The sequence below is a fragment of the Rhinopithecus bieti genome, unplaced genomic scaffold, assembly GCF_001698545.2.
Source record: "Rhinopithecus bieti isolate Rb0 unplaced genomic scaffold, ASM169854v2 scaffold_17240, whole genome shotgun sequence".
Classification (NCBI taxonomy): Eukaryota; Metazoa; Chordata; class Mammalia; order Primates; family Cercopithecidae; genus Rhinopithecus; species Rhinopithecus bieti.
In genome coordinates, this window is record NW_016808704.1 from 91,200 (window position 1) to 104,655 (window position 13,456).

Consider the following 13,456-nt stretch of genomic DNA (forward strand, 5'->3'; position numbering starts at 1 on the left):
CTTTTTAAATTATTGTTTTATATTAATATATATATATTTTTAAAGTTTTTTTAAAAGACAAGTTCTTGATGTCACTCAGGCTGGAATGCAATGGCACAATCACAGCTCACTGCAGCCTCAAACTCTTGGGGTCAAGCCATCCTCACACCCCAGGCTCCTTCATAGCTAGGATTACAGGCATGCACAACCACGCTTAGCTAATTTTAAATTTTTTTTGTAGAGAACAGGGTCTCTCGCTATGTTGCCTAGGCTGGTATCAAACTCCTAGCTTCAAGCAATCCTCCTGCCTCAGCCTCCTGAAGTACTGGGATTATACAGGAATGAGCCACTGTGCCCAGCTGTATTAATATATTTAGATACTTTAACATACGGTAATTTTAGTCTTTATTGTACATTCTCAGAAAAGTCTTTAATTTTTTACAAAAGTATAAACTTTAAAATGTTACTGCACAAGTATTAAATGACTATATGCATACATAAGTTTATTTACAAAATCCTTAACTCCTTAAAATAATCTACAAAGCCCTGTTGATTTGGCCCATGTCTTCAGTCTCTGACCTCACCTATTACCACCATGCTCACTAACTCTTCACATTCTGCCATAATGTATTTCTGCTTCTAGAATACACTAAGCTTATTTCCACCAGTGTCTCATTGCCGTTCCCTCTGCCTCAAAGCTTTTCCTGACATTACAGTGTATTGGCTCTTTCTCATCACTCAAGTTTCAGTGCAGATAAACCTTTTGCAATGACCTCCCTTGATCACTTTACCTAGTGTAATTCTACCTCTCCAGCATTCTCTACCATCTTACTGCTTTATTTTCCCCACTCCTTAAATTATCTTATATATTTGTTTACTACTTTCTGACCCACCAGGATGTAATTACCAATATATACTGCTGAAAAATCACAAATAGAGATCATATTGTAAGTATCATTCTGCATCTCTCTCTTTCTCTGTCTTGGAGTTGTTAGTCCACAGTAGATGGTGCATAAGAATGTCCATTCTTATTATTTTTAAATTATTTTCAATTATTGCATTAGACAGTATGAATGTACCATTGCTCCCATATAGAAAATTTAGTTTCTAAATTTTTGCTATAACAGAAAATGTTGCAATGAATATCATTGTACTATATTATCATTGTACATGTATGCTTATTGCTGTAGGACAGATTCCTAAGAGTGCATTAAATATTCTTCCAATAAAAATTTAACATTTTGTCTAGTTATAAGAAAAATTGTTTAACATTCTGATTTGCATTGCATTACATCTATACATTACAATTTCTATGTTTACAAATGAACTGTTAAAATGCTTAAAATATTCCCAATGGACACATCTCCCAACCAAATTTCACTTTACAGAAATCAAATGCAGCTTTCTTTAGGTATATTCTTCAGTATTCTATATATTTTTTTTCTACTGTGAAGTAGATATCCTATTGCATTATATTTTCTACTTCTGTTAGTACTGATATTTAGGAAGGCTCAATGGCATATTTATCTTCCATCCAGTTAATTCACTAAACTCACTTATGAACTTTTACGGTGTTTTACAGACCCCACTACTTGTTTAGGCATATGAACATGCCATATGCCAATAATATTTTATAATTACCTTTTCATGTTTACTTGTTTCACACAGAATTACATATATTTCCAAAATGCATTCAACAATAATAATTACGGATGGTAGTGGTGCTACTCCTAATTGTAAAGGTTTCAATTTTAAAAGGCTACCTATCAAAAAAGATCCAATGCATCAGTGCTTAATATAAAATTCCTTTAATCATCTAGCTGTTATTTTGATAACTGGTAAGACTCAAAACATTGATTTCTATGCAATTATTAGACAAGTGTGTCTTAGTAAATAAGCAGTTATGCTACTACTATCAGTTTCATAAAGTCAATTTTAGCATTTTGGCCTTAGCTCAAGAGAAGTCATAAGATAGTTTTAAAATGCCACTTTCTTGACTCTTTTTTTCTCCTTTTATTTACATTTTACTAGATGATCATGAATGGGTTCTGACACTAAGAAAACATTAAAGAGAAAATAAATGTAACCCATGATTTGAAGACATTAAAAAATTTTTTTAAACATATTATAATTTTAAAATGTAAATTATATCCAAAAGTTAAACTTTCCCTGTAGGATAACCCATCATGGGAGATAATAGATATTAAATTGAAGGAGTACCTCACTCAGTTCATTCTGCTACCCTACTTCAATTTGCATATGCAGAAATTTATTTTAGTAACTGCATAATTGAACACCTTAAAATATTACAATACTATTGCCAAAGTATCCCAAAAGCAAGTTTATTTTAGAGGGATAAAATACTTACTCTGCCACTGATGGCCTCTATATCTATTTCTGCCTTTTAGCCCATTTTGCCAGAAGTTGGGATCATCTAAAGAAATATCTGTCCGGTTTCCAGATGCCACAAAACTCGCCTGAAATACATAACGGCAGTTGTAGAGGAAAAAAATCTATCAAAGTACACTTAAAACATTATCTCCTCACATTTACTATGGATAGAATTTGGATCCCATATACTCATACATGAAAGGGTGTTTCAAATTCACTGGTCTGAAACATAGCACTGTGTCTGCTTAAGGTAAAGGCTTAATGCAAACAGGCTGAAGTTTAGGAGCAGAATTAAATTATTACTGTTGGTTAACTCTTATATTTTGGTAAGTAAGGATTGAATCTTTCTGGTAAGGAGGCTACATAGAATGGAGGTACGGTTTCTAAAACACTACAAGATCATTAAGAAATTAGGTTAGAGAACAAGAATTTCCAAATCTGCCTGCACTACAGAGTTAACTTTCTGGTCTATTTCTAGTTTATTTTCATCACATTTTCAGATAGATATACCTCCTAAAGGAAATATACACAGGATATGGGAAATAAAGGAAAATAAATCATTGTCATTTTAAACACTCTTTTCCCAAAACACACAAAAAAGAAAACTCTACCACAGAAACACTGCATTAACTACTGTAAAATTTAAGAAAATATTGAGGAGCAAAAGAAGAAAATACAAGTGATTTATTTTCATAAATACTGTGGAAATTATAAAATCTTTTAGTTGGAAGAAACTTTAAAGATAACACTTCAACTCTGTAACTTGTAGTCTAATAACCATTATTTACAACTTAAATCATTGTAAATAGGCCTCATCAAAAAATGTCATCAAAATGCTTTATAAAAGTGAAAGAAGCATTGGAGATACACAATGTGTTAAGGGCCTGAAAAATGCATGTCAATTTTTACAAAAATAAATAGAAGAAAATGGTCGCATAAAATGATTTTCAAAGGAGAATACAGGTAAATGGTTTTAAGATAATGCCCAATTATCAGAGATACAAACAAAAGGTAAAAATCTTAATTAAAAAAAAAGTCTTGATAAAATTTAAAAGACCCAGAAAAATCCCACATTAAAAAGATACAAGTGTTAAAAGCAAACAAGCCAATTTTTGACATTTAAGATAACTGTCAGTTTAAGCACTAGATAATTCATAGCAAGGAATTATGTTTTATTTTATTTTTAAATGTGGTAATAGTATTGTATTTATGTTTTAAAAGTCTTTATTTTTAATGATACATACTGAAACATGTAAAGGTGGTGATGATATCTGGGATTTGCTTCAAAACAATATGAAAAAATGGGAGGTGGTGATGAAACAAGTTTAGCATGAGTTGATAACTGCTGAATACTGTCTGTATTTGTCGCTTAAACTTTATAAAACATCCAGGGCAGGCATGGTGGTTCACACTATAAATCCCAACACTTTGGGAGGCCAAGGCAGGAGGATCACTTGAGCCCACGAGTTCAAGACCAGCCTGGGCAACATAGTGAGACTCCATCTCTGTAATAATTTCTTTTAAAGTTAGCCTGGTGTGGTGGTGCACACCTGTAGTCCCAGCTACTTGGGAGGCTGAGGTGGGTGGGTCACTTGACCCCAGGAGGTTGAGAGGTCAAGGCTACAGTGGGCCATGATTGCACCACTGCACTCCAGCCTGGTGAGAAAACAAGAATCTGTCTCAAAAAAAAAAAAANTGCAGCTTTCTTTAGGTATATTCTTCAGTATTCTATATATTTTTTTTCTACTGTGAAGTAGATATCCTATTGCATTATATTTTTCTACTTCTGTTAGTACTGATATTTAGGAAGGCTCAATGGCATATTTATCTTCCATCCAGTTAATTCACTAAACTCACTTATGAACTTTTACGGTGTTTTACAGACCCCACTACTTGTTTAGGCATATGAACATGCCATATGCCAATAATATTTTTATAATTACCTTTTCATGTTTACTTGTTTCACACAGAATTACATATATTTCCAAAATGCATTCAACAATAATAATTACGGATGGTAGTGGTGCTACTCCTAATTGTAAAGGTTTCAATTTTAAAAGGCTACCTATCAAAAAAGATCCAATGCATCAGTGCTTAATATAAAATTCCTTTAATCATCTAGCTGTTATTTTGATAACTGGTAAGACTCAAAAACATTGATTTCTATGCAATTATTAGACAAGTGTGTCTTAGTAAATAAGCAGTTATGCTACTACTATCAGTTTCATAAAGTCAATTTTAGCATTTTGGCCTTAGCTCAAGAGAAGTCATAAGATAGTTTTAAAAATGCCACTTTCTTGACTCTTTTTTTCTCCTTTTATTTACATTTTACTAGATGATCATGAATGGGTTCTGACACTAAGAAAACATTAAAGAGAAAATAAATGTAACCCATGATTTGAAGACATTAAAAAATTTTTTTAAACATATTATAATTTTAAAAATGTAAATTATATCCAAAAGTTAAACTTTCCCTGTAGGATAACCCATCATGGGAGATAATAGATATTAAATTGAAGGAGTACCTCACTCAGTTCATTCTGCTACCCTACTTCAATTTGCATATGCAGAAATTTATTTTAGTAACTGCATAATTGAACACCTTAAAATATTACAATACTATTGCCAAAGTATCCCAAAAGCAAGTTTATTTTAGAGGGATAAAAATACTTACTCTGCCACTGATGGCCTCTATATCTATTTCTGCCTTTTTAGCCCATTTTTGCCAGAAGTTGGGATCATCTAAAGAAATATCTGTCCGGTTTCCAGATGCCACAAAACTCGCCTGAAATACATAACGGCAGTTGTAGAGGAAAAAAATCTATCAAAGTACACTTAAAACATTATCTCCTCACATTTACTATGGATAGAATTTGGATCCCATATACTCATACATGAAAGGGTGTTTCAAATTCACTGGTCTGAAACATAGCACTGTGTCTGCTTAAGGTAAAGGCTTAATGCAAACAGGCTGAAGTTTAGGAGCAGAATTAAATTATTACTGTTGGTTAACTCTTATATTTTTGGTAAGTAAGGATTGAATCTTTCTGGTAAGGAGGCTACATAGAATGGAGGTACGGTTTCTAAAAACACTACAAGATCATTAAGAAATTAGGTTAGAGAACAAGAATTTCCAAATCTGCCTGCACTACAGAGTTAACTTTCTGGTCTATTTCTAGTTTATTTTCATCACATTTTCAGATAGATATACCTCCTAAAGGAAATATACACAGGATATGGGAAATAAAGGAAAATAAATCATTGTCATTTTAAACACTCTTTTCCCAAAAACACACAAAAAAGAAAAACTCTACCACAGAAACACTGCATTAACTACTGTAAAAATTTAAGAAAATATTGAGGAGCAAAAGAAGAAAATACAAGTGATTTATTTTCATAAATACTGTGGAAATTATAAAATCTTTTAGTTGGAAGAAACTTTAAAGATAACACTTCAACTCTGTAACTTGTAGTCTAATAACCATTATTTACAACTTAAATCATTGTAAATAGGCCTCATCAAAAAATGTCATCAAAATGCTTTATAAAAGTGAAAGAAGCATTGGAGATACACAATGTGTTAAGGGCCTGAAAAATGCATGTCAATTTTTACAAAAATAAATAGAAGAAAATGGTCGCATAAAATGATTTTCAAAGGAGAATACAGGTAAATGGTTTTAAGATAATGCCCAATTATCAGAGATACAAACAAAAGGTAAAATCTTAATTAAAAAAAAAGTCTTGATAAAATTTAAAAGACCCAGAAAATCCCACATTAAAAGATACAAGTGTTAAAAGCAAACAAGCCAATTTTGACATTTAAGATAACTGTCAGTTTAAGCACTAGATAATTCATAGCAAGGAATTATGTTTTATTTTATTTTAAATGTGGTAATAGTATTGTATTTATGTTTTAAAAGTCTTTATTTTAATGATACATACTGAAACATGTAAAGGTGGTGATGATATCTGGGATTTGCTTCAAAACAATATGAAAAAATGGGAGGTGGTGATGAAACAAGTTTAGCATGAGTTGATAACTGCTGAATACTGTCTGTATTTGTCGCTTAAACTTTATAAAACATCCAGGGCAGGCATGGTGGTTCACACTATAAATCCCAACACTTTGGGAGGCCAAGGCAGGAGGATCACTTGAGCCCACGAGTTCAAGACCAGCCTGGGCAACATAGTGAGACTCCATCTCTGTAATAATTTCTTTTAAAGTTAGCCTGGTGTGGTGGTGCACACCTGTAGTCCCAGCTACTTGGGAGGCTGAGGTGGGTGGGTCACTTGACCCCAGGAGGTTGAGAGGTCAAGGCTACAGTGGGCCATGATTGCACCACTGCACTCCAGCCTGGTGAGAAAACAAGAATCTGTCTCAAAAAAAAAAAAAAAAAAGAAAAGAAAAGAAAAAAAAAGTCTAAAACACCAAAAATTAAAAGGCTAAATGCCTCTTGCTGAACTTCAGATTCTGTTCATGTTATTGCTTACCAAGTAATAAATGTACTCATTCATTCCAACTAGTATTCTTTTGAGGTTTGGCTTTTAAGATGCTTACATAAAATAAAGCAAATGTTAAATACTGTGTTTCAAATATGCATTTTGCTGGCATATTTATTACACAGAAATGATGGAAACAAATGTTTTAATGAAATGAATTTAAATTCCTTTTTTTTTTTTTGCTTTCTCTAAACTATAGCTTTAATATTATAAAACTACTGAAAAACTAATTTTGTATTTTTTTGAACTGATGAATATGATAAACTGAATAATGGTCCCCAAAGATACCTCATCCTAATCCCTGGAACCTTGTGAGTTTTGTCTTATATGGAAAAGGGACTTTGCAGATATGATTAAGTTAAGGACCTTGAAACAGAGAGATAGCTTGTATTATCCAAGTAGGCCCTAAATGTAATTATAAATGTTCTTACAAGAGTGAGACAGTGGGAGATTTGACTCTAGAACAGAAAAAGGATATGACACGACAGAAGCAGAGATGGGAGTACTGTGGCCACAAGCCAAGGAATGCAGGCAGTCTTAGGAAGTGGAAGAGATAAGAAACGGATCCTCCTCTAAAGCTTCCAGAATGAACTAGCCCTACTGACACCTTGATTTTATCCCTGTAAGACTCATGTTAGACTTCTGACATCTAGAACTATAAAAGAAAAAGTTTGTGTTGTCTTAAGCCATGAACCTCGTGGGCTTTGTCATAATTTGTTACAGTGGCAACAGAATAGTATAGTGGCAAAATAGTATGAGACACTCTTATATAAAACTCATATTCAACTTTTTTTTTTTTTTTAAGAGAAAAGATCTCACTCTGTTGCCCAGACTGGAGTGCAGCTGTATGATCATGGCTCATTGCAGCCTCTAGCTCTTAGGCTCAAACAATCCTCCCATCTCAGCCTCTCACACCAGATTGCCTGGCTGATTTTTAAATTTTTTGTAGAGACGGAGTTTCACTTTGCTGCCTAGGCTGGTCTCGAACTTCCAGCCTCAAGTGATCTTCCTGCCTTGGCCTCCCGAAGTGTTAGAATTACAGGCATGTGCCACCAGTCCTGACCTTCATATCCAACTTGAAAGAACAAAGACTAGTTTGATAAAACAACACAGCTATCATCAGCTATATAAAATAAGTATGTTATAACAATTCATCAAACCGGTATAAATGAGTATGAGGAACACACATCTAACTACATGCAAGTAATTCCTTAACTATTTCAGAACAAATTTCTCACAACTGAGGATATATGATACTTTAATACCTTCATTATTATAAACACATCAATTTTCAGGAATAGTGAAAAGTTTACTGAATGAAGTTCATAGGGTTTTATTCTGTTCTACAGTTTCAGTGATACATGCCTCTTGAGATTTAACCAATCTCGTAAATGAGTATTTGCTTTACATGAACTGTAGAACATTTAACATGAAAAGCAGGCTGGGCATAGTGGTTCATGCCTGTAATCCCAACACTTTGGGAGGGTAAGGTGGGAGGACTGCTTGAGCTCAGGAGTTTGAGACCAGCCTGGGCAACAAAGTAGACTCCCATCTGTATTAAATAATCAAAAAATTAACTGGGCATGGTGGCATGTGCCTGTGGTCCCAGCAACATGGGAGTCTGAGGCAGGAGGATCACTTGAGCCCAGGAAGTCAAGGCTGTAGTGAATCGTTGATTGCACCACTGCACTCCAGCTTGAGTGACAGAGTGAGATCTGTCTCAAAAAAAAAAAAAACAAAACAAAACCAAAAAAAACCCAACAACAAAAAACCAAAAACCATAAGGAACCATTAAACATGAAGTAACTGAAAGGACACAATGAGATTTTAAAGTGTGTTACTTTTTTGGTTGATTATCTAAAAAAAATTATATGCTACAGTATATAATAATTTTATTCTGCTATCATATAACTATCGATAATTTTAAAAATGTACCTGGAAGAAATTAAATTTCAGAATTAAATAGCTTTTCTTACATTCATTATAAGACAAATGATGAATTTAATTTACAAATAAAACAATTTTAAATTTCTAAATAATCCAACAGACTTTTGCTAACTGACATGTAACCTATTTACAAGATGACTTACGTGATTCTCAAGGATTGTGACAAGCGATTATACCTACCGAAATAAGATGCTACTCCTTACAAATGTTAAATCCTAATATCCTAGTTCCCCCTAAATTTTTCTTCTTAAAATGCATTCCTTCCACCATTAAACCTCTGTATTATTTGCAAGAGAAGACTTTTAAATTGCAAAATCCATCTTCCTATGACAGACAGTGGTAGAAAGGCAGAAGGTGCCAACTAAAGGCCCTTACAAATAAGCAGTCCATCTGCAGCACAGTTTAGATGATTTTCATTCCTTCGTAAATTAAGTAATTCAAAGTATTTTGTTCTCTATCTAATTTTTAAAAATCAGACTAAAAATGTTTCTGTTTCTAGGACCCACCTGGCTCCCCTTATAAAAATCTCTCAAAACAAGTTTTAGGGGATATCATCACTCAAAAATGAAGTTATCAATAATGAGTTCTATTTGATGGATATGTACTAAGTCTCACAAGGACCCTGATCCATATATGTAGCTCCTTATTAAACACTATTTGATAATGCAAAGAAATACAGAATGGAATTACGTTATTTCTTCAAATTGTTGAAAACAGTTGAGCAGAGCTGAAGTCTTTGGATCCCAGGAAAAAGTGTAAAATACTACTAACTTTACACCATATTCCATTTTGGCAAATGTCCAGTATCTAATAGCATTCCCATACAACTATGGGAATGAACAAATTATTTGGTAAATGAACAAATTATAAAACAACTAGAGCAAACTCTCAACTCTCCTCAGCATTGTGGTACCTTGTCAGCTCTCAAATGTGATAGTTACTTTCTGGTGTGAGGATTTAAAGTAGATATTTAAATGTTTAAGCATTTCTCAATTCTCAAAGCATTAAGAGTATACTTGAATTCTCTAAGTAAAATAAAAGTTAGATAGCACTGTATAGTAAAGTGGGAAAGGCCAACTATGATTATTATGACCTCTTTAAAGTAAGACTCAAAGAGGTTAATTGTTCAAGGTCACTCAGCTTATTGAGTCAGAATTCAAACCCTGTTTTTCTGACTTTCCACGATCATTATCATTAACATGTTAAATGAGGAAGCCAAGAATCACATGTGCTCATTAAATGCTTTGCATATGCCTTCATTAATTAAAAACAAAACAAAACAAAACAAAACAACAACAACTTTAAGGACAGTATCTTTATGTTTGGCCTAATCAACAAGGACAATAACCATGACCAATACCTTTTGATATTAATTAGATTTCAGATACAAGGAAAAATATCTCTGTACAAAGAGTACAGAACAAAGGAATCAAAACTAAGTAAGATTTCCCAGGAAAAAAACTAGAGCCGGGGTATATCTACTCAATCATGACCAGTTTTAGTTCTCAGTCTTATACTTTACTTCTGCAATGTTCCTTTTGGAAACAAAAGGAACTACTTTTTTCTGATTTATTCTCTACTAATTTCCAAATCTGTATCTGTGTCCCAGGCAACTCTCCGAGACACCTCCATTTGGATCCTGTAAATGTAATAAATACAACAGCTCCAACACTTTGTTTTCCCCATATGAATGTCCTTCTCTATCTTAAAGACAACCATGACCCTCCTAGCTACTTAAGCAAAAAGTCTTCAAGTCATTTCTGACTCTTCCTTCTAAAGATTTCTAACTGGTCATCAACTCCTATTGATTCAAGTAGGTCTCCATGACCCTGGTCCACCCATCATTATTTTCTACATAAGCCCCTTAAATAATCTTGTTTCTAGTCTTTCCCCTTTCCAACTTGTTCTCCATGCTGCTGCTAGAGTTAAATTTCTAAACCAGATTGCATTATGTCCAATTTCTGCTTGAAGGACTTGAAAAGCTTAACTGCCTTAGGATCCATTTCAAATTCCTCAAAATGGGACATAAAGCCCTTCACAATTGGGGTTCAACTTCCCTAACTCCTTCACTGTTTCATCTCCACGTAATTCATCTCTTGTATCCATACATGCCTATGTCACATTCCTGAAATATTCCTTGTAGTTTAGCAACATATGACTCATTTAGCTGGCTTTTTCTTTCTCTTTGTAAAACAATGAAATTCGCAATTCCCTCAAGACTTAGGTTGAATGTTCTTTTCTTTGCAAAGGCTTTCTTTATTCAGAACATACAGAATTAGTCATCTCCTACTTTATTTTTTTTTCCAGCAACTATAATCCTTTCATTATAGTATACCTGGCATTTAGCAAAATACCTGACACAAGAATTTATTAGTCTGCTAAATGAACGCAAGCGAGTTTCCATTTGAAGGCTGGTATCATTACTTTTGGTACAGCACCTGTGCTTCCTGCTATACCACAATATTACCGATAAAGATAAAGAAAGACTTCTGGATTGAATGCGGAGAGGGGAATGGGGAAGAAGGGAAATGTAGAAAGGAAGTTCAGTGGAAAAGAGAAAACTTGCATGTAGTTTTCTGCAATTAGTGCAGGTGAGACAGAATACTGCAATAATAAACTATTCAGATGAATGGAAGAGAGGTTTACCACGTCTTGGTTTGGAAAAAAAAAAAGGAGAGAGAGAGAAAGAAAAATGGGATATGGCTGGGTGTGGTAGTTCATGCCTGTAATCTCAGCACTTTGGGAGGCCAAGGCGGATGGATCACCTGAGGTCAGAAGTTCGAGACCAGACTAACATGGCGAAACCCTGTCTCTATTAAAATTACAAAAATTAGCCGGGCATGGTGGCGGAGGTTGCAGTGAGCCGAGATCGTGCTACTGCACTTCAGCCTGGGTGACGGCGTGAGACTCTGTCTCAAAAAAAAAAAAATTAAAAAAAAGAAAGAAAAAAGGAATAGAAAGGCAATTAGTAAACTTTACAAATATTTTCACCTAATAGAGTTATTAATGTTTCCTTCCAAAATACAAATTTCATCTTACCCCTTAAGACTTAAGATACTCCTGACCCCACGTATCCACCTGCCTCGGCCTCCCAAAGTGCTGGGATTACAGATGTGAACCACTCCACCCAGCCAGATTTAAGTATTTAAAATGAAATTGGAAATTCTTTCTCTCCTTTAAGTTCTTTAAATTATGAAAGTTGATGTAAGATGATTTAACCTCTTACATTAGTTATACTTTGTTCTGCCTTTGGTATACAGATGTTTAGTTTCTAAATTTGATTTCATATGTTCTACTCTAATACTTAGAACTATTTCTAGTTATTACATTTATTATATTTCACAAGGATCAGAAGAGTTCATGTGAAATTAACATAGGGGATCAGAAAAAAATGAAGGAAAATACATTACCTACTGCTTTTTGGCTAATTCAGTATGTTTAAACATTTGGTGTAAGAGACAATTAAACTTTTTCAGTAGTTAGGATATGAACATCACTGCTATGTTAACAAAATTGCACTAACTGTTACCTTGGCAAATGTTGACCCACGTCCTTCTGATTCAATTGTAATGGTTTTTGTACGACGTAGTAAAATCTGATCGATATCCTCTTCACAGAATTTAGAGCCTTCATCTTCTTCCTCCATAATGGCACCATAAGCACCTCTTCGAAGCAGATCTTCTATTTCCTTTTTGGAAAGCTGCTGAATCTAAGGAGAATTTAACTTCCATAAAAATAGTTTTTTTTTAAAGTTCATAAAATGAGAAAGTATTCTTAAAGGATGTCAAAGAACATAAGAGGCATGCTTAAACTGCATTTGGGTTTGGGATGCGCATGAGAGAGAATTCACGGAAATAATATATTGAAGTTGTTGACTCTTCTTTGCTCTGTTAAAACAAGAATTACCCATCTGCCTAGAATGGCTTTGTTTAAAACAAGGCCTAAGGGTCGGGTAACATCTTTCAAGTTTCTTTTAAATACTAGGATTCTTTATTTTTTTTTCTTTTTGAGACAGGGTCTTGCTCTGTTATCCATGCTAGACCGCAGTGGTATAAACACAGCTCACTGCAGTTGACCTCCTGGGCTCAAGTGAGTCTCCCGCCTCAGCTTCCCAAGTAACGTGGACCACAGGCATGCACCATTATGCCCAACTAATTTTTATTTTTTTATAGAGACAGGGTCTTGCCATGTTGCCCAGGCTTGTCTCAAACTCCTAGGCTCAAGCAATCCTCCTACCTCAGCCTTCCAAAATGCTGAGATTACAGGTATGAGCCATGTGCCCAGCCCAGTACTAGGATCCTATTATTGATAGATATTAGGCAAGAACCTTGAGGGGAAAAAAAAGCCAAAATGTCATCATTTATAACAAGACAAAGCCAATGCTAGTAGTTTGAAACTAAAAAAAAATTTGAAAACTGTTTATATAAACACAAATTCTATTTTGCTATGCCGTCATATAAATGTCCTAAAAAGAAAGCAAAGAATTTCTATCTTGAAAATACATTTAGAATTCATAAGCTCTGGAGCTATACAGAAAGAAAAGGATTCAAATGTATTAACTAAACATAGCTCTGTCCTGAAAATGTCTCTCTGTATAAAACAAATGTGTTTAGTATTCTGCATGGACCAAAACTAAATG

General features: G+C 34.0%; 1 protein-coding gene across 1 annotated transcript in view; it reads right to left on the reverse strand.

Annotated features, from left to right (window-relative positions):
• Positions 1-13,456, reverse strand: part of LOC108538775 (chromodomain-helicase-DNA-binding protein 9-like) — a 121,889-nt gene that overhangs the window by 60,286 nt on the left and 48,147 nt on the right. The window contains 2 exon segments of the mRNA XM_017887049.1: positions 5,045-5,155; positions 12,347-12,526. Of these exon segments, the coding sequence (XP_017742538.1) occupies positions 5,045-5,155; positions 12,347-12,526 (291 nt within the window).